Raw genomic sequence first — 22,563 nt, forward strand, 5'->3', positions numbered from 1 at the left:
CTTTATATAATGTGTTTTTTCTGGATTTTTGGTTGGTATTCTGTCTCTATACGTTAAAATAAACCTACCATAAAAATTATAAACCCTTAATTTCTTTGTAAGTGGGCAAACTTACAAAATCAGCAGGGGATCAAATAAATATTTTCCCCACTGTAAATATGATACGATGTGTTAAATGGAACTGAAAGGTACTACACTGTTAGTGGTAGATAAAAGCATTATAAAGAATTTTAATTATTACAAATTAATTTAATAAAATATTTTACTAATGTCACAAAATGCAAGACAGTTTCTGTGTAGGCCTGCTGACAACATAATACATAATATTTTATTTAATATGTTACGACTAATTTAGCAAAAACAGAATTCCGTAGGAAGTTGTATTACTAGAGCTAAATTTACCACAGGATCCTTCACTGTGTCTACAAGGCGAATGATGTTGGTTCCTCCTCTTAAGTTCTCCAGAATTTTGATCTCACGCTTAATCTTCTTCTTTTTAACAGGCTGCAAAAGTAAAGCAAAAATTAAAAGGTTAGTTCAGCCAAGACATTGACACGTGTCAAAAATGACACATAAAATAAAAAAAATCAAAAGCCGTTTGTTTTATCTTTCAGTCCAACCACTGGAAGTCTATGTAATGTAAAAGTAAGCCATGTGAACTGAGCGGTTTCATCAAAGTCTTAAATAGTCTTAAAGGCTTAAATAGATTTAATTTAAGCCTTTATTCACATATAAACATTGACCAATGCACATTCATAAAGCACATTAAACAGGGTAAATTCAACCGTGCATCCTTGCCACGTAAAAACAAACATCACTGGCTCCTGCACTTCAAGCAAGCATGTTTACCATATTTAATACACTGTATTAAATATGTATGTATATGTACTGTACATACACTGTACTGTATGTATATGCACATTCATGACAGACTTTTAGATGGACAAAAATGTCAAATTTTCTTTCAAAAGTCTAGATGGGGTTTAGAATGAAATGAAGATGAGTAAATGATGACAAAATCCTTTTTGGGTGAACCTGATCTCTTTATAAAAATAAAAAAAACCTACCCGATGCTCAGACAATGAGAGACCAGGCATTCTTACCTTCAGGATTTTAACAACTACTCTGTCGTTGCTGTTGATGTTGATGGCCTCAAACACTTCACTGTATTTGCCTCTTCCAAGCTTTCGTACAAGCTGGTAGTTATCCTGGTTGCTGAATAAGACACAGGAAGCAATAACTAATTAAATTGCGCATTTTTTGTCAACATACTACTACCATGCTTTTTACCATTCTATTTCCACTGAAACACTGTACCATTGTTCAACCCCCCTTGAGTGTTTTTTTGCAAAGAAATCATGCTAAAATAACATCTGTACCTCCAGCTAGGCACATGTGCTTCATAGTCCCAGTATTCTTTGCTCTTCACAGTGTTGGCATCAGCATACACCCGTGCTTTGCTGCTCACCGGACCGGGCATGGCGGGCTTAGCCAGTCGATCTGCCTTCCCTCCACCTACTACTACGAGACGCTCCAAGCGATAGCGACAAGTTGACCGTCTCTGCTGTGAAATACTACAGAAAGTATTGTGGTAGAGTAAAACACTGTAGCAAGCCGCTTCAATGCGATCTCTCGCGAGCAATTGTGATTGACAGCTGCTCAGCAGCGGCGCGCATGACCTCGCGCTGACGCTCGCGCCACTAAAAGCCAAAGCATAAAGCTGCAGAAACCAGTTTATTTTCTTTCGGACCGCCAGCTTATTAAAAAATTCAAAGTCAGGATTTCATGATGCCCATCGGACAGCTCAATAAGATGTGTGTGTTTGTAAACACAATTAAATATAAATAAACTAACAGCTTTAAATAGATCGTAATATATGCATATGCGATTGCCTGTCGCAGCCCTCGTATTTTGCATGTAACGTTAAATAAACAGTGATGCAAGGGGAGGGGAATGAAAAATATTTAATTGAAGTACAGACCTGTCAAGCCCGCTGAATGTCGCTACGCGGTAAAGCGGAACCTAAACAACGTGAAGCGGCCGAAATGTCGAGTTGATCGATTGTCTCTGGAAGTGAACAGCGTTTGATCATCACTGTTTGTTATAATATTCATTACAGCGGTTCAGCAGTCTCACTTTAATAGCGTTCCCTCCGGATAAACGCGCTAAGCTAGCGATAGCGATGGATGGGTTTAATTGGCCACTACAACTTCAACCCACACACGGCTCCAGATTTCCGATTAATCTTCAAATGGACTGTCCCAATTCCTCCCATTGATCCACCAATTAGATTCAGTAAGCGATCGAGGGAACCGCTGACAGGTAGGCGGATATTACCCCTAGGATAGCACTCCTGCCGATTTTTGCGATCGCATAGATGGAGTCACCGGAAATACTGTACGTACTTCCGGTAACTTTTTCAAAATAAAAGCCCCCGAATTGAGTCGCAAGAAATTCTTCTTCTTCTTCTTCCGTTTTTTGGCGCGTTACATCCTGTGTGCATATCGCCACCTACTTTTGCTGTTATGCAGTCATGGTTTATTTATAATAAATTTCTTCCTTGTTTTTGCTTTTCCTATTCTTACACACATACATAGACTAATATTCCTACTTAAATAATTATTCGATGCTCCATCCCATTCCTTCTCCCCAGGATCCACCCAGAGTCGCAAGAAATTGAACTGCAACTGAATGTTTAAAGTGTGGAATCCCAAACAGCAGTTTTTCTGCTTTAACAATTATATTTTATTTCTATAATTTATTTGTAGTGATTGTAAGATGTACATGTACATCACTTATACCATAAACGTGTACTGCATGCTGTATTATAGTCAGTCTGATACCTTTTACAAATACAGTTGTAAAATGATATTTTGGTGGGATAAAACAAAACCTCTATACCATAATGGTGTAACAATAACAGGTGTTAAAGTTTCAATTGTTTAAAAAACATAAATGTAGGATAGCTGTATTAATGTCCAAATTATATTGTTCTCTAACACAATATTTCACTACACTGAAGAGTCTACACTTTTACAGTCAAATCAGTCTGAAAGTTCTACATGGTCTGTAGTCATTTTACCATTTGGTTCACAAATAATACAACGGTTAGCTATGTTTACAAACATTTAATTTGTAAATGCCTTGTAGTTATGACATGCCACACCTTTGTGATAATGGGAAAAAAACAACACATTATGGCATTTTTACAAATTTAGTCTCTTCACTGCCTTATCTAGAAACACAGACATTTAAAGGGATGGCTTTGAGTGACATACAGGAGGAGGTGCTAGATGGTGGGATAACCTCTGTTTTTGCTAAAATACAAAAAAGAACCCGCTAACAGTCTCGACATCAAAAATATTGCTTCACAAGCAATGACCCCATTCAGTCTCTGCATTTAATGCACATGAGAGTACACAAATCTGTAACAGAACAAATACTGACACATAAGCCATTAATGTTAATAAGGCCTTCAGAGGCACCGAAAGGGAAAAAGAAAGGTTTGCAATGTTTACATTCAAGCTGTTAGGATAATACAATGTATCATTAATATGGATTCAATTAATATGCTTACACATTTAGAGCAGTCTCACTTTAATAGCGTTCCCTCCGGATAAACGCGCTAAGCTAGCGATAGCGATGGATGGGTTTAATTGGCCACTACAACTTCAACCCACACACGGCTCCAGATTTCCGATTAATCTTCAAATGGACTGTCCCAATTCCTCCCATTGATCCACCAATTAGATTCAGTAAGCGATCGAGGGAACCGCTGACAGGTAGGCGGATATTACCCCTAGGATAGCACTCCTGCCGATTTTTGCGATCGCATAGATGGAGTCACCGGAAATACTGTACGTACTTCCGGTAACTTTTTCAAAATAAAAGCCCCTGAATTGAGTCGCAAGAAATTCTTCTTCTTCTTCTTCCGTTTTTTGGCGCGTTACATCCTGTGTGCATATCGCCACCTACTTTTGCTGTTATGCAGTCATGGTTTATTTATAATAAATTTCTTCCTTGTTTTTGCTTTTCCTATTCTTACACACATACATAGACTAATATTCCTACTTAAATAATTATTCGATGCTCCATCCCATTCCTTCTCCCCAGGATCCACCCAGAGTCGCAAGAAATTGAACTGCAACTGAATGTTTAAAGTGTGGAATCCCAAACAGCAGTTTTTCTGCTTTAACAATTATATTTTATTTCTATAATTTATTTGTAGTGATTGTAAGATGTACATGTACATCACTTATACCATAAACGTGTACTGCATGCTGTATTATAGTCAGTCTGATACCTTTTACAAATACAGTTGTAAAATGATATTTTGGTGGGATAAAACAAAACCTCTATACCATAATGGTGTAACAATAACAGGTGTTAAAGTTTCAATTGTTTAAAAAACATAAATGTAGGATAGCTGTATTAATGTCCAAATTATATTGTTCTCTAACACAATATTTCACTACACTGAAGAGTCTACACTTTTACAGTCAAATCAGTCTGAAAGTTCTACATGGTCTGTAGTCATTTTACCATTTGGTTCACAAATAATACAACGGTTAGCTATGTTTACAAACATTTAATTTGTAAATGCCTTGTAGTTATGACATGCCACACCTTTGTGATAATGGGAAAAAAACAACACATTATGGCATTTTTACAAATTTAGTCTCTTCACTGCCTTATCTAGAAACACAGACATTTAAAGGGATGGCTTTGAGTGACATACAGGAGGAGGTGCTAGATGGTGGGATAACCTCTGTTTTTGCTAAAATACAAAAAAGAACCCGCTAACAGTCTCGACATCAAAAATATTGCTTCACAAGCAATGACCCCATTCAGTCTCTGCATTTAATGCACATGAGAGTACACAAATCTGTAACAGAACAAATACTGACACATAAGCCATTAATGTTAATAAGGCCTTCAGAGGCACCGAAAGGGAAAAAGAAAGGTTTGCAATGTTTACATTCAAGCTGTTAGGATAATACAATGTATCATTAATATGGATTCAATTAATATGCTTACACATTTAGACACTGCATTGTAAGAGGTTTTTAAAGTTTAAAAAAACACTCTACTACTACTACTTAATACTGCGCTTTTAGATTCCTTTAAACATATTACATGTATTTTTACTCTTGAATTTGTTTAAAATTATTTCTTAATTTTTTATCATTTCAAAAGCTGTGTCCAAATCTATCTGTGGTTTAGTATTTTAACCCAAATCAAAGGTTCTACCATCAACTGATCCAGTTTGGAAAGCACAAAATGAAATACCAACTGAAGAAATACCAAGCAAAGAAATGATTTGCGGCAGAGAAACTGAACAAGTTGTCTGTGGCAAAAGAATAATCCACCGAAACAGAACCAACATATCCTCACAAAAGGGAAACAGTCACATGCACAGTCTACAGTATGATGATACACAAACAGATACTAAATCCTAGCACTGTACTCATGTCAAAGCGATACAAAACATCCATGTACAGATAACTTTACAAATTCTACAGCATTGTTTAGCTAACGCAACACCATCTCTTTGCAATCTGCAAACAAAAATACTTAATTGTTGTTCTCCGTTGCCTGGCAGTTAAAAAGTAACTGTTAATCTTTGTACTACTGTAAATTTACTCTCAGAACTGCTTGCAAACTATTGCGTCATTGTTAGAGCGGAGTCAAAATGCACTAGAGAAAAAGAATGGCTAATAATTTTTTTTTTTTTTTTGTGTAGTCCTTTGCCTACAAGTTAACATAGCAGTTTGCACTAATGACAGATTACAACAAACTGTATAAATTATTTAGGCTATTCATGCATACATATACCCTGTTACATCATGGGTTAGGTGATGGGAGTTATACATTACGAATACATACAATCACTACTGTATATTGTCCAGATGGCCATACAGTGTTCCATAGCGAACATGGAAGCATGAGATGGAGACACTGGAAGAAAGGCAGTTAATTTAAAAGTTACAAGGCCAAATGATTAGAACGAAAAATAAACAAAACCAATGCAATGAAACATCTAGTTGTGGTCAATTGCATGAAGACCAAAAAGCAGATCCAGGTTGTTAACATTTTGCGTATCAATATGTGTCATTCTGGAAAAGCTGTCACTGATAGATGCATTACTGCATTATCCTCATTTTAGATATAATGAATGTTAGATACAAAGCAGAAATCAACCTAAATCTTAATTTCCTTGTAAAACTGATCAGCTTTTTCTTTTTCTGAAACACCAGTCTTAAGCACATGGTGTATGTATGAGTTGCACATTAGACAAAATTGTTCATTTTTACAAGCTTATTTTTGAATAGCTAGGTTCTGTTCGTCAATGTGGTTGGTACAGAAATGAGGCAAGTTTCTGTCTGTGGAGTAGACGCAATGTTGCCAAAATCTACCCAGCGGTACATCAAGACTTTTACAAGCTGACACATGTAGTTCCTTACCAGTCCAACAAGTACTGCAATGGAATATGTAAAACGGACGATTTCACTAAATATAGGCAAGTAAATCGCAACGTTGCTATTGCGTGCAAAGTGTATTTTCGCTTGGTAAGGAGCAACAGCAGACAATAACTACTCTATGCACGAGGACGCAGGATAGCCCCCTCCTTCTGCAGTGTGTTGAACTGTATGTTCTTGAAGGGCCCCAAGCTCTCCAAAACACTCTCCACACCAGACACACTTGAACTGGGCTTCACGGGAGTGGACAATGCCATGTTTGGCCAAGTGTTCACGCTGTTTGAATCCCTTGTCACAGGTGGGACACTTGAAGGGTTTCTCTCCTGTATGGACTCTTCGATGTCTCTGCAACTCGGATGAATATTTAAAGCGCCTCTCGCAGTCTGCGCATTTCATCGGCTTCTCCCGAGCAGGATCGCATCGGTGCTGCACAAAATCAGACGAGGACTGGAAGCGGCGGCCACAGAGCGAGCACTTCAGCGGCTTTTCGGTGCAATGGGAGTTCTGGTGCCTCTGTAACGTTGACGACTTTTTGTAGCCCTTCCCACACACGTCGCACTTGTACGGCTTCTCCACAGCGTTCGATCCAGAGTTTGATTCGGTACACTTGTGCCTTAGAAGCTCCCCGGATTGTCTGAAGCCCTTTTGGCAAGCGGCACATTTGAACAGACTCTCGATACCGTGGACATGCTGGTGGTACAGCAGGTGGGAAGGCTGCAGGAAACCTTTGTCACACTGATTGCACTTGAAAGGGCGATCTGCTGGGTTTTTGTGCGTACGGCGGTGGCGAACAAGCGCGTACTGCTGCTTGAAGCTCATCTGACACTCCTCACACTGGAAAGGCCGCTCTTCGGAGTGGGTGCGCTCATGCTGCCTCAGGTCCGAGGGCCGTTTGAAGCTTTTCCCGCATGCTGCGCAGCGGAAGGGACGCTCTCCAGCTGGCTGGCACTGGTGGTGCAGCAGTTCGGACGACTCCTTGAAATGAAGCTCGCACAGGTTGCACTTGAAAAGGTGCTCGCCAGAGTGAGCGTACATGTGCCGTACCAGGTGCTGCCTGTGCTTGAAGGTCTTCTCGCAAACGGCGCATTTATACGGGCGATCGGCACTGTGAGTGCGCTGGTGGTGCGCCAGATGAGAAGCTTGACTAAAGGTCTTCTCACAAGTGTCGCACTTGTAGGGTTTCTCGCCCGTGTGCACTCTTTCATGACGTGAGAGTTCAGAAAGGTGGCGAAATGCCTTATTGCACACCGAGCACTTATATGGACGGTCGGAGTCCTGGAAAGCTGTAGTGGAAGAGGAACCCATGGCTGCCCCATCACTGGATGTCTCAGCAGTAGAAGGTTGCTGAGGGTTAGAAGAGGAGGAGTCTGGGCGGTACGTTTTTTCACAAATAGAGCACTTCATTGGATTGTTTCCATTGGTGTGCTCATTATGATGTTGTGCCAAAGACGTGAGAAGGGAGAATCCCATTTTGCACACACCACACACAAACGGCTTCTGCTCAACCTGAACACACTGATGCTCTAGAAGATCCGTTGCTTGGCTGAAGATCTTCATGCACTGAGTGCACTGGAACGAACGGTCCTGGTTAACCATGCACTGGTGCTCATGGGGATTGGCCAAGTGTGAAATATCATGGCCACACGCACCACATTTGTGGCCACCTTCACTTCCCACCTGCAGCTGAGGCTGCTGAGCTGGCAGCGGGTGCTGCTGTGCATGTTGGCCATGCTGAGACTGCTGTAAAGCAGGGTCTGCCTGTAGGACAATACCATATGCAGCACTGCCCAAAGCATTCTCTGCCCCTTGTAGAAGGGGGTGCCCAACGGGAGGAGGGGCTTTGACTTTTGCAGAAAATAAGCCATGCTTCGTGTACTAGAAATCCATATGCAAAGCCATAGCGTAAGGCCTAGCATAAAACGGTTTCATTGCTTTTTATTCACAGTTTGTGTGCAAGAAAACTTCAGCTAGCTTTTGACCGACGCACACTTGCAGTCAGGGCTAGCCAGCGATGCTAATGCTCTTCTCTAACGTTATATCAATCTGCCCGTCTGCAATCGCTACATTTTATATGACTCACAAAACACACATGCAATAAAAACATTAACTGCAAATTGCATAACGCGTCTGCAGAACTGCGTGCAAATGATAGGCAAAGCCCCATGCAAGTGTGTTTACCAGCACGCTAAACTGTAGCTATTGCGTTAAAAGAGGCAGCAGCCGCAGCCACCTCACTGGCTTTAACCTACTTTGCGTCGCGTTTTTCTTTCGATACCTTGTTTTCCCGAAGATCCACGCTTGGAATAAATATATACAGGTCGTTTTAAGGCAGGGAGAAAAAAAATCGGGCGCTTCCCTGCCAGTGGGTGCAGAAGGCCCAAATAAACGTGACGCATCGGACCTCTACGACCAGGAATTCAGCTTTCAGGGATCAGCACTTTGGGACCTGATTGCACAAAAATGTTCCAACAAGTGATAGTGATAGTCAGTTCACAAAGGTAACAAATTATACTAAAATAGTCTTGTGGAGAGGTTCAAGATTGTTGGGTAAGCTTGCTCATGGTATGAGTGTTCAACAAGGTGAAATCTTATGTTAAATACCAATCCAGGGGGGGCATCTGAAATTTTCTCCAGTAAACTACAAAGAATTGTCTCCAAATGCATACCTGCAATAAGAAAAACAGTGGGTTATTACACAAAGCAAATCATTTACGCAAGAATTACTCGGGGCTCCCACATCTTTTGGAAAAAAAAAAAGATGCATTTTTCCAATTACTGATTTTATAAATCATAATACAAGTACTATTACTTTGCATCAATGGTTCTCAACCAGGGGGCCTAAGCTCAGTCTCAACTTCCAAGAGGGACACAAATTCTCAATTCAAAATAAACGGAAAAAAAAAACTCAATTCAAAATAAATTATTTTACAAAAACAATAATAAAATTTAATTTAAATTAATGTCACTGAAGACATACAAGTAAACCGACCTCATATTTATTTTGTTTCCCTCAACATTTTTTTTTTTTTAATTTAAGAATAGTTACTGAAAGAATACTGAAATTTGAAGCTGAAATTTCACAAAACTAAATTAATTGTGCAGAAGAGGTCAAAAAGGTTAGGAACAAATGCATGAACTCACCGAGAAAAAAACTAATTCTAGCTGATAAAATTATAAGCCAAGAACTAGAAAAAATATATATTCCATGGCTTTTCGCTATTTTAATTTCTCTGATATCTTGTGGGAACCCTGAGTTCTGTTAATAATGATTATGGAATAAACTCAGAAGGAAAGACACCCTAATGATATTCAAGCTACTACACCAACGCGATGGAAAATCACTGATTTTCTTTTGCGAATCGTTCAAATCGTTTTACGATTACATGTCGTGTAGTTATGTTTAAAAATGATCAAATAATAAAATCAGTCTGTCCTCACAATGGCGTTGCAACGTTTATGGAATGGCTTTAGAGTAGCATGTGCAATTTAGATATTCTGAAATACATATCCCTTACGAAACGACAATTAACCATGGTTTTACTACATATTAAACCAAAAAACACGGTTACTATAGTTAAACCATGGTAACCACAAATCAACCATAGTTTTGTAGGCTAGTAAAACTGTGCTTATACAAATGGTAATCAATACGCCAAAAAAAAAAACATGGTTACTACACTTTTACTACAATACAAGCATAGCTAATTTTCGAATACAGTTTTGTTTGACTCCAGTAGCCTAATACATAGCCTATATTCTCTGTGTGCAAATCCTAAAGGAATTAGTGGATTCTTAGGAATTATTCAAAATAATGTAGAAAATCCATCATGTATGTATGTTTTTTAAAATGTCATTTATTATTGTTAAAACCAACGTTTTATTATTGGTATATTATTAGGACATTGATCAGTGAATCCCCTACAGTACAGTTTGTGCTGTTAGTGAAATACAAATCAGTCCATACAGTTTACAGAAAGACAACACAGTCTAATATAATCAAGAATGTAGCCAATTATTCAAGGTTTAGGGGGCAGAAGAGGTCAAAAAGGTTAGGAACAAATGCATGAACTCACCGAGAAAAAAACTAATTCTAGCTGATAAAATTATAAGCCAAGAACTAGAAAAAATATATATTCCATGGCTTTTCGCTATTTTAATTTCTCTGATATCTTGTGGGAACCCTGAGTTCTGTTAATAATGATTATGGAATAAACTCAGAAGGAAAGACACCCTAATGATATTCAAGCTACTACACCAATCACATGCATATCACTGTTTTATTTATAATACAAGCATAGCTAATTTTCGAATACAGTTTTGTTTGACTCCAGTAGCCTAATACATAGCCTATATTCTCTGTGTGCAAATCCTAAAGGAATTAGTGGATTCTTAGGAATTATTCAAAATAATGTAGAAAATCCATCATGTATGTATGTTTTTTAAAATGTCATTTATTATTGTTAAAACCAACGTTTTATTATTGGTATATTATTAGGACATTGATCAGTGAATCCCCTACAGTACAGTTTGTGCTGTTAGTGAAATACAAATCAGTCCATACAGTTTACAGAAAGACAACACAGTCTAATATAATCAAGAATGTAGCCAATTATTCAAGGTTTAGGGGTATTTAGAGGGATTTATTATAAAAAGAAAAGAATAATATTAAAATGACTCATTATATTAAAGGTGGTTATGCCCCGAATATAATGAGTCCTTTTAAATTCACAAGTCAGTCCACTGCCCCTGGGATGCATACACAGCTACATCTACTTTAACGAAGAGAGCTTGAAATCTCCACAAGTTTTGGTCAAAATTATGTCAGAAATAAAAATCTGTCAACAGTGGTATCATAAATAGGCTACCACATCAAAAAGTGACAAAACTTTTTTTTAGGCCAGTTCTGCTAATGTGCACGCTAGAACAAACAAACAGGCTGGCCCTTTTTACTGTTTTTCTTCTATTCTTGTATGTATGAGTGGCTCATCTCTTTGTAATGTCTTTTTGCCAGGGCTCCTTTATTTGTTGATTACCAAATTCACATCTGATATAAAAATGGAACACTGTTTTTGTGTGTGTGTGTGTGTGTGAATGTTTTCTTTGACAACCATAAGTCACAACATAACCTCAAACATTTTATTAATTTTCCACATAACTTGGAAACAATCTCATAAATCATTGCGTAAGAAAGGGCATGCTTAGGCATGCAATGATCTCACAACATGATATCACTGGATGAGTAGTATAAAATGTACAACAGCAGTTTATCATTCATTAATTTAGATAATGTCAGTCAGGTCCCACTGAGAAACATAAGCTGGTATTTTTACACTGCTTTCAGTCCCAATTGTTATCCAAGTTGCTGGACAGAGAGACAGGCAGAAAATCACACAGAGTAACAGCAGAAGAGAACAGGCTAACAAACATGCTGTAAAAATCTCCACAGGCTTAGGCTCAGTTCTTAAGCCAACTTGATTTGTTCAAAGGTGGGGTGGGAGAGAGACAACCCATTTCACGTGACCTCTGTATGAGCGGTCATCAATACATAACCTGCTCGCTGGGATGGTTTCTCAATTTAAAAAGGCACTCAGCATATCAGTGATATCTTGCAAACTTGTTAAAATATGTTAACTGTTCAGTAATATAGAATCATATATATTGAAAGCAGTGGTCATAAGTTAACAGTCTCAAACTTTATCGAGTATGAGCCAGAATACTCAGCCACTGCTGCACATCTGTTGTACTTTTATGTCCCATAACAGATGTGACATCATGTGGTGTACAAGAAAACACAGAAGGTTCTTTAGTAGTGAGTTTGGCATAGCAGTGTTTCAATGGTGAATGTGTTTTCGGTGAGTCAAAACAAACTACACGACTGGATTGTGCTGAAATTCGGTGAGGCGGGATTCGTAAGTGTGGAAAGAATTCTGCAGGCTTATCTGATTCAAATGGCATGAGTTTAATGGGAATGCACTATGATGAAGCCCTTTAAGATAGCTGTTACCACAGACTTATAGGTGTGTCAAATCTGGGTATGTAGATGAGAGGGTTGATTTCTATGGATGACGTAATGAGCGTCTGCAGCGATCATTTAGGGCTGTACCCTGGAATACAGTGGGAGGGGGGAGGGCGTGTAGTCTTGGTTATATATAAGTGTGAATCACATCTTACATCAACTATATCATAGTACATAAAACCACAAGACCATCTTTGCACATTCATCTTCAGAGTCTCGTTACTCAATAATGGCCTTATGTGCATTTGAAAAGAAAACAAATGAGTGTGAAATAATCTTTTGTAACTGTTAAATATGTGGTAAAACATATCAGACGAGCTGTATATTAAAAAACCTAAACGTGTGTAATACTTCATTTCTACAGAATATTGTAAATGGACCTTTATTATGAATGGAGGAAAAAGTAAGCAAAGTTAACTAATGGATTATAATGGAATTAGATAATAAATTGAACCATAAAAGAAGTTTACAATTTACATGGATTGCCCGACTTACACAGACATTTACTACTGTGATTTTTGGGTTCCTTATATTAAGAAGTGGTGCTAAGTGTGCATTGTGTGCATATCTTACTCTTGATTATGATCAATGCTGTTATTGACATTCTACAGGCCATATGATTAAATAAAGAAATGAATGAACAAAATGGCTACACCAATGTTGAGTAATAACACCATGACCACCAGGACAGAGCTGGAGCCCTGCAGAAAGAGAGTAAAATAGCTTATTAAAAACACTGTATTGCACATTTAAACATATTTAAACTATTAAAAAGTATTATTCCACTAAATGTAACATTTAGCAAGATCAGTTTACAGATCCTTATTAGATACTATTTGCTCCTTCCTAATATTTCTAGTGCAATATACATAATGTAGCATTTTACACAGCAAATAGAGCGCAACGGTGACCCTAAGAGCATCCACTTTTTCAGTTGCCTGGGTTCCAGAAGTATTTTTCTATCCATTTTCTCCGTAGGGATTTAAAAAATCTTCAATACAGAGGTCTAAGCCTTGAATGAAACCAACCAGCTCTGAGATCTGGTTCACCATAATAAATTAGGGAAAAAAGTATTTAATTATTTTATTAATACATGAACTACACATTCCATGAAGCAATACAAATGATGGAATCTAATCAGAAACATATAGATAAAGTAAAAATACCAAAATATATTATTGTTAAAAACAATTTTACTAACTATCATTAGTAGCGCAATAGTCAGACTGAATAATTGATTCATTTGCAATGCTTTATGGGAATGAGTGGTCACTTCTGAGTGCATTTGGAGCAATTATATTTCAAGTGTAATTGTAACTTCTCTGATTGGTGGAGCTCTCTTCTGAATTATGGGTAGTGTAGTTCTACACCCAGAACTGAGCTACTGTATTAATAAACACAATTTTAATCACATTGCCTTGCGGCTTCTAAGCATATATCATCATTTAAGCACCTCAGAGCTCATGGTAGGTTTGTCTCGAAAGGTTTAAACTCTGTCGTTAGAAATCGGTTTCTCTATATGGAATGTAATATGCAAGAACTTCATTTGGACAACTTTAAAGGCATTTTTTTTTCAATATTTAGATTTTTTGCACCCTTAGATTCCAGATTTTCAAATAGTTGTATCTCGGCCAAATATCCTATCCTAACAAACCATACATCAATGGAAAGCTTATTTATTCAGCTTTCAGATGATGTATAAATCTTATGACTGGTTTTGTGGTCCAGGGTCACATATGATGCTCTATTAATCGATAGCATTAGGCATACAGAACATTGTCACCTTTCATTTCCAAAGGCCATCACGCTATTTACTTACTGAGTTTGTCTTCATCAGGTTCAGATGCTCTCCTTCTTGTTCCAGTGGTTCTGGAAAAGACGTTAAAGGGGGTGAAAGAGTAATGTCCCTGTGCAAAGGCCATTCCTCCACATCAACCCCAACATTCAAGGTGTCGAGCATCTGCACAGAGTCCATGGACCCCTCCCTGGCTGCAAGACCCCATTCTTTGCCTTCATGGTTTCGCTGACGTAGTCTCTGCAAATTGTGCCCTTGGAGACCCGAGCATTTCATGCCAGAGCCAAAGTTCTGATGGGAAACGGAGTCTAGGGGCTGGAACCTCATTTCAACCCGATAATCATTTTCCCCTTCTTTATCCTGCAGATGTGAATGGGAAGAGATCCACTGGGAATTGCTTTCAACAGTCGATTCCAGAGTGGAGTTGTTGGCGCCACGGTCTGACAGCTGGTATGCATTCAAGCTAGACTCACCAATCGAATGATTGGTAAAGGACTTTCTTGGCTTGTGGTTGGAGTGGACATGCTCATGTTGTTTGTGATAGGTGGAAACATGCTCTTGGGGATTATAACGGTAAGAAACATGTGGTTTTTCATGTGCAGAAATAAACTCCTTTGGATTGTGATTGGAGGAAGCATGCTCATTGGTCTTGTGATTGGACAAATTATGACCCACTGACTTGTGATTGGAATATATGTGCACCTGTGGTTTGAACTTGGAAGAGTCGCAATCAACAGATTTGTGATTGGATGGTTTATGCTCCCGTTCTCGTTCCCTGGAAATTGCATGTTCCCTGGATTTTTGATTTAAGGAAACATGCTTCCGGGGCTTTTTATTGGAGGACATTTGATCCCACACCTTTTCAGGGGCCATATGCTCAATGGGCTTGTGATTAGAGGAGCCGTTCTCCCATGGGTGATGAGTTAAGGAATTCTCATGTCCATTAACGTGACCGATCTCCTCTTCCAGCAAGGATGGAGTTGTGGAGCGACTGCTCTCCCCTTTGCTTCCTCTTCTGTGAGGATACATCTCAGCAGTCCAACTGTTGGCCCCACTTCTCATGCTGTCCATGCCTCTACCTTCTACTAGAACCTGAATCTCGGCCCCTCCTTGTTCATCCACAGCGCTCTGCCGCATGAAACAAGCATTCCTAGTGCGATGAGTAGGTGGGCTGCAGGGAGGTGAGGAGGGGCTGCTTAGAACTGGGCTCAGGTCAGGTGTCTGGGCTGGGGGTGTTGTGTCTGGTGTGCAGAGCTCAGGGCTGTCTGTACCAGTCGAGACCACCTCCAGGTCTTTCTCTTTCCTGTCCTGATGCTTTGGTCTCTGGCACTCCAGTCCTAGTAAACGGAAATATAAAGACATGGTCACATTAAGTGATGAACTATAAAATACCATCATAATCAAAAAAGATAGAATTAGACTTGGTGGTTGCTGATGTTGGGAAACATTACATGGAATAAGTTTAGTACACAACAGTTCCATTCTTATATGCATTACAGATACTGAATAATGCTTTATGGGGAAGTATGTTATGTAATTTCATCTGAATTGGATTGCGGGTTTTCTTTTGGTTTTCTTTAGTTTTTTTTTTTCACTGACCATTCCCATAGTGATGGAGAGAGGGGGAAAGTTCTTTGGCTATAGCCCTGGCCAGACGGCACTCCTCCAGGGCTCTCTGTGCGACTCCCTCTGCAGCCTCTGCCTTTCCTCTAGCATGGCTCATCCTGAATAAAGAAAGAAAGTTTGGTTCTCGTTTGATATCGATCATACTTTCCTCCAATTTTTACCCATAAGTAAGATGGTATTTGGTTTTATTTAGTTGTGTCTTGCTCAAATGGTTATCTCTGTAACACTTTAGATCATCCCTAATTGTGATTAGAATTGTGCTCTTATGTGAGACATCATTACATCTTACCTGGACAATGCAATCTCAGCCTTCTGCTTGGCTATGTCTGCAGCTTTCTCGGCAGCTTCCATAGCACGATCTACCTTTTCACGGATTTTGCTGGTACGGAGTGGTATTAGGTTTTTCCGCTTGCCACTCACCAGAACATTCTGCTTGTATTTTCCCTCTTCCTTGGTTCCATCTGGAAAAGTGGTGCAGCCATAGCCATACCGCTTGTTTCCAAACCACTCACCTTCATAGTGAAGTCCATCAGAGCGATGACTTACACCCCACCCTGATCGCATGTCATTCCTCCATTCGCCAGCATATGTTTCGGTGACAGTGGCATCCACGCTGCCCCCTGCCTCAGCTTCACCTAAGCTGACGTTGGAGTTGATGTCTGAGGCGGCTGAGCTGACTGTGCTCATACCTGCCTCGCTGCAGAAGGAACTCTGCTTGCTTAACTGGCTGGCCAGCGAGCTCTTGGACTCAGACCTCCGCAGTTTCAAACCATTCAGTATGGACTGTCGGAAACGGCCTTTCCTCTTCCTGTGCCTGTCTGCTTCACTGTGAGCACAAAGTACAAAGCCACTACGCCCCACTGGGCTGCCAGATACCCCACTGACACCAGAGCCATCTTCTGGAGTGGGGGCCCCTTCACTGTGATCGGATCGTAGGGAGTTTATGGAGGTGCACATAGGGGAGAAGATGATGGCTGCCATGCCATAAGGCACACTCTGTCGCACTCCATAGCCATGACGCATACCGCTCAACCACTGGCCCTGGTATGTGCCTGTGAGAGGAACAGGAATAGAGCAAAGTTCATATCATTATTCAGATGACTTGTACAATAGGGGTAAAAGGCCCCTTTGATTTAATTTCTTTCCAAAACACTAAATGACAACAAATATACACCACTATGTTTTCCTAAACAGCTATTTGCATTTCAAAATCTTCCTGATTTATGAGGTCATTGTGCACAATGACAAAAAGTTAATTTGAGGTTGAGATTTTTAAATGTTGAAATTTTATGTATCTTATAAGACTTACTGTAGAATATCATTTACTGTATATGAGACAAACAACAGATCTATAAATCTATAGTTTCTTCAATAACTGTTAAAAAGTGCTGCTGTAAAAAGACCCACCATGGAATGGATAATGGAAATTCATTTTGTGTCTGTATTTTTTTATTATTATAGCTCAAAGTTATACACAGTGCATTTACTAAAATCAGAAAAAAATAACAAGAATGTTTTATTATTAAATGTCAAAAGTGACAGAAATTAAGAGGAAATAGGATACAATTTGTAGTATTTCCTTATTGTAACATCTTTTTCCCTGTGACCCTTGTTGCCATATTTGCATATTTTATTCATATTTGTTCATTTTCTTAAGGGAAGCTTAACCTTGTTGTATGATATACATAATGAAGCCATTACTGAGCTCACTATTAGTCTTTTAAAATAATGTCAAGCTGTGTTATGTCTTATGTGACATCCGTTTATGCATCTTAAATAAGTAGGTGCATAAGTAAATATTCATTTCATATAATGTCCAGTTTTAAAATGCATAAAAATGAAATATGTTTTTTGTTTGGGCTTTTTTTTTAATTTACGTTTTTACTCTGCTTAACAATAGTTACTAATTCTAAAGTCGCCGCTTTTTAAACACATTAAATAAAAATAACAACTAGTAAGTAAATGCATGTCCATGAGTATAACTATACACATTCACATTTCTATTTCAAGGGACTTATGTTATTTGTTTAGACATTACATGATTTTCTAAAGTCATTTGGAACGTTCGAGAAAAGGTGAGATCACGTTTTCGAATAAATGCGAAACTTTATGTTGTTACAGTGACAGTTTGAAATGTAACAGATGCTGCGTAGCGATAGTAACTGTCCAGGGTGCTGAAATGTTTGACACGAGTTATCTCGCTATTGTTGGGTGTTTCGGCAAAATAGTAAAGTCCTGTTTAATCAACGAGCGAAATGGTTAACTACTGAATACATGTCCATCTCATTCTGCTTTGGATTTAATTCTAACCCGATCTAAAAGAGGACGTCTGTCATGTGGTGCGAACATAAACGTTTATTTCTGTTTCCCAAATAATCCGTTCTAGTGTACAAGGACATGAATCATGCCCAAATTACACTATTTTCCGCATTAATCTCCGAAACACGCCAGGAAGCGGATTACACAACGTAACACAAGAATGTGAAATAGCCAATCAGCGAGCACAGCGAAGAGTCTCTATGACATAATGACCTGCTGTCGGTCGGTTTCCATGGTAATTTACTGTACAGAGGCGTCTGTGCTTCAGATACGCGTGGTAAATTAGTTCATATGGTGACATTTTATGCTTTAAAGCACATGCTCTAGAGCATGTTTTAATTATTATTTTGCTATTATTTTCTGTATAGCCTAAAATGTTTCATAACTTCTCTGAAGCAAAGCAGACGATTAGACTTCAATGTTATATAAGTGGAAGCAGAGCTTTCTTTTATTTTATTTTCCATTTCTGTTATTTAATAGACTAATTCCTGGCTGTTTTCTCCTCCAACTATGCAAGTGCTGTTTCTTGTCAACTTACAGATCATATAATATAAGTTGCTACTTGCAAAGATGAGTGGTTTTCCACTGGTTTTGCTTCAGGCATCTGCCAAATTAAACTACACTGTAAAAAAAAATCCGTAAAATTTACGGTAAAAAAACCGGCAGCTGTGGTTGCCGGAATTTTACCATAATAAATATGGTAGCAACGTTTTAGGTTTTACGGTTTTAACTTAAATTTACAGTTAAATACCGTAATTTCATTAACTGATATAATGTTAATATACCAACCTATTGAAGTACTGAAATCTGTTTTGTACCTTTGTAATACACTGATAACCACCAAATGCAGGTGGTGATGAGAAAGTCACATGATGAACCAAAGCCCATCACAAGCAGCTTTTAGATAATAACATATATAGAAGGTGCACAGTGTCATTCACACAAACGCTAAACACCGTCATGGTAACACACATGAAACTGAAATAATGCAATAAACATTCATTTAACAACATTAGGTGTAACACACAACCCTAATATACAAAACTGATAAGAAAAAACTAAGAAGAAACATAGTTATTTCAACAAAAAAACATCAAATTTGAAATGTAACGCAGGGAATTCTGGGAATGGGAATTTACGGTTATTCACTGTAAATTATACGGTCTTTTTCACTTCCAAAAACGGTATACTACCGTGAAATTAATGTCCAATACATGTAATGTCCAATACAGTTTTTCACCGTATATAGTAGGGGAATTTACCGTTAACCATTTAACAAGTTTTTACTGTAGCATTTTTACAGTCTTTTACCGTTAAATTCACGGTCATTTTTTACAGTGTAGCTTCTATCAAATGACAGATGAATGTGTGCCAAAATACTGTAGGTTTGATTGGAAGCACAGGCTTTGACGTCAACAGAACAACTTCCCAAAGATACGGGAAGCATTTTAAAAGCAGATGGGCCTATTCATTTAACATGGTTAGTGATTTAACATTCGTTCTTTCCTGCTACCAGAACACAGCAAATACTTTTAGAATCTGACCTCCGTCCGAATAGGTCTCTGAGCCGTATCCATCCTGTAAGCCGTTGCTCCAGGTGCCTTCATAACGGGAACCGCTGCTAGTGCTTTCCAACATCCCGTACCTGCCTTTGAACCCTTGTGTCCATTCCCCCTTGTACTCCCACCTCCCTTTGCTCTCCACGCCAATGCCATGCCTCTTGCCCTGCGCCCAGGTTCCTTTGTAACTGTTCCCGCTGGGCCAAGTGTAAACTCCAAGAACTTCGAATCCATGGCTCCAGGCCCCCGCATACTCCCCCTGGCCCTGGGGCCCCGTGCAGACCCCTCGGCCATGCGCCTTGCCCTGTTCCCACCCTCCACAGTACGACCCCCCATCATCAAAGTCAAACCTGCCTCCAGTGGACATGCATGAAACAGGTTTTGGCAAATCTTTAGAATGTCAAGTGGAAAAATTGCAATTGGTGAGCAAAAAAGGAAGACAGCGATCAACTATACAGGAAGTGTTACAGCAATATTCCTCCCGTCCTTCAAATAGATTTTGAACATATAGAAAAAAACAGTGCTTTTAAGTCCAGACGATTTAAAGGGGTGAAGAAGAATCTACCAGGCTACTGTCCTGGTGTTATAGCTCCTGCCTGTTTGTGCATGGCCTTTGGTAATGGATGTCTTTATTGTGCATGCTACTTCCAACTGGCATGCAGATGGTGAGCTTCTCCCTTCCTCTCTGCACGGTCCCAACAGGCTGAGGCACACAGCCGCGTTCCGCGTTCCCTGCGTGGAGATCAGCAGGCAAACAAGGCCTAGTTTTTTTCCATAGCCAAAGAGATCCACACAGCAGCAGCATTGATACACTCAATCAGACATTACACGGCCCCCAAATGTACCGCTCCGGCTCACAAAAATGCAGAAATGTGGGAGAGCATCCATAGCCTCAAAGCATGGATGGTGTTTAGGCCTCCCTCTAGATCATGCTTTCCAAATAAAATGACAGTATTTCCTTGCTTATGTGTTAAATGAGATCAATCTAGCACAGCATTTTTCCTAATGCTGCTCCCTCTTTTCCCTTCTGCGGTGTAGAGATGAAGCTTCTTTCCTGGAAGACTGGTTAAAAGCGTCAAAAATCGGTTTAGTCCTGCTCTTTAGTCCTCTCCTTCTTCATGTTTACGTGCATATTTAAAGGTGGGTATCCATGATGGTCTGAAGTCATATGATGCTGAGTGTCTCTAGAATATGCTCATTACAGGACTGTTCCACCCCAACCCATTCCCCTCCCCCACTCATGCTCTCCTTGTTGTTCTTAAAGGGATAGAGGCTAAGAAAGTCATATGCATACAGTGGCTTCCCTAATTACCCATTTCCCTTATGATACCCTCTAATTATATCTGCATAACAGCATCATGTTATTTGTTTCTCGGGGCTTCAAGAAACATTAGATAAGAAATGCAAATATATTATAGATTCTCATGGCATTTAAAATGCAATAACCAGTGAAATGCTAATTGCATAAATAGATTCTTTTGAAACATGCTCAACACACATAATCAAGTTAAAGTGAACCTAAAGCAAGAGTACTATTTTAATTTTTATTTATACATATATTTAATATAGAACAACTGAAAAGCTGGATGGACCGCTAATAACTGACATGCACATTTTTTAAAGTGCATTTTATGACTTTATTTACTGGTATTGATGCATTCTGTAGAAATGCATGAAAGATAAATGACTTTATACATGACTTCTTTTCTGTTTTTGATGATACATCCACCTTCATCAGAGAGAGAAAAAAAGATTTATTCTTGCATCAGTTTTTAAATGTATGCTCATGGGAACAAATATTTAAAGGCCCTCCTTCTTTAAAGGTTATACGATATGCACATGCCTAAACAGCACTAAAAATCAGATACTGAGCTAAGATCAATATTCATTAAACAGCCTGCCTGAATGCTGTTCTTCACTGGCAGTGTATGCGAGCATGATGAGCGCTGTTTGCGTTAGAAAAAATACCTGATTATTTGACACTGGCCTTTTAATTAATGTACTTTTGCCCCACTTGGCTTCTATATACTATATGATTGGGAGAGCTTTCAGATGGATGAGTCCTTAAAACAGCCAGTAACTGAAACTGTGATATACAAAACAGTGTTTGAAAATATTTCACATGAAGGTAGATGGATGCAGAGGGCTTGGTAATAAAATCTTATTTTTGTTGTTAGAAATTGAAGAACATCATTATGTAGCTTGGTCATTTATTTTGTTAGGTACATTCACCATTTGGTAGTAGTTTGTTAAGCCTGCTGCTTTTGGAGCAACATTGCTAACGATATAATAATGAATTAGATCCAAGTACACATTTTCGCCATTGGCAAGTAACATCTGTGCTTCCTCACCTTCAAAAATGAAAACAGCCTCACTGGTTCATTGTATTCCAATGGCGTCTAGTTGCAGGGGCCAGATGTATAAAATAAAAATGGGCACTGAAAGGTGCATATAGGATTTCTGAATTCAGGTTTATTTAGGTGTAATAAGTGAAATGTAAAGGAAATGCATGTTTGACTGTTCTGTAAAAAAGTTGGTAAAAAAAAAAAGAGCTGATGTCATTTACAGAAAAAAAAATATGATACCTAATTTTTAAAACAACTAGTAAAAGCAAGTTAATTGAAACACTGACCATCCAGCTCATTATTACTAAAATCTTTACATAAATAAATTATTTAAAATCAGTCTTGGTTTGTAATCCATATGCAAAAAAAAAGCAAAGACAAGGCAAACAAATCCAAAACCGTTATCTAAAGACATTATCAAAAT

General features: G+C 38.8%; 3 protein-coding genes across 4 annotated transcripts in view; all 3 read right to left on the reverse strand.

Moving 5' to 3' along the window:
• csnk2a2a (casein kinase 2, alpha prime polypeptide a) overlaps window positions 1–2,406 on the reverse strand; it is a 14,746-nt gene extending 12,340 nt beyond the window's left edge. The window contains exons 1-4 of one of the 2 annotated variants that reach the window (XM_016540913.1): window positions 1,982–2,406; window positions 1,380–1,574; window positions 1,104–1,215; window positions 403–504 (exon numbers count right to left, since the gene is read on the reverse strand). In XM_016540913.1, coding sequence (XP_016396399.1) covers window positions 403–504; window positions 1,104–1,215; window positions 1,380–1,480 — 315 coding nt within the window. In that variant the 5' untranslated portion in view covers window positions 1,481–1,574; window positions 1,982–2,406. Of the gene's footprint in view, window positions 1–402; window positions 505–1,103; window positions 1,216–1,379 lie in introns of both variants that reach the window. The other variant, XM_016540912.1, reaches the window with a different exon arrangement.
• Window positions 2,407–4,607: 2,201 nt separating this feature from the next.
• LOC107730114 (zinc finger protein 319-like) lies at window positions 4,608–9,218 on the reverse strand. The gene is made up of 2 exons (XM_016540845.1): window positions 9,204–9,218; window positions 4,608–8,354 (listed from the first exon to the last, which is right to left on the reverse strand). The coding sequence occupies exons 1-2, from the start codon at window positions 9,216–9,218 to the stop codon at window positions 6,594–6,596; spliced, it is 1,776 nt and encodes a 591-aa protein (XP_016396331.1). The 3' UTR covers window positions 4,608–6,593.
• Window positions 9,219–12,710: 3,492 nt separating this feature from the next.
• Window positions 12,711–21,003, reverse strand: LOC107730175 (junctophilin-3-like). Its single transcript, XM_016540931.1, has 5 exons — window positions 19,780–21,003; window positions 16,206–16,968; window positions 15,890–16,014; window positions 14,315–15,627; window positions 12,711–13,196 (listed from the first exon to the last, which is right to left on the reverse strand). Exons 1-5 carry the CDS (start codon window positions 20,159–20,161, stop codon window positions 13,116–13,118), a joined length of 2,664 nt encoding a protein of 887 aa, XP_016396417.1. The 5' UTR covers window positions 20,162–21,003; the 3' UTR covers window positions 12,711–13,115.
• Between the last annotated feature and the right edge of the window lie 1,560 nt (window positions 21,004–22,563).

The sequence above is a fragment of the Sinocyclocheilus rhinocerous genome, unplaced genomic scaffold, assembly GCF_001515625.1.
Source record: "Sinocyclocheilus rhinocerous isolate Xijiao unplaced genomic scaffold, SAMN03320098_v1.1 scaffold36, whole genome shotgun sequence".
Lineage (NCBI taxonomy): Eukaryota > Metazoa > Chordata > Actinopteri > Cypriniformes > Cyprinidae > Sinocyclocheilus > Sinocyclocheilus rhinocerous.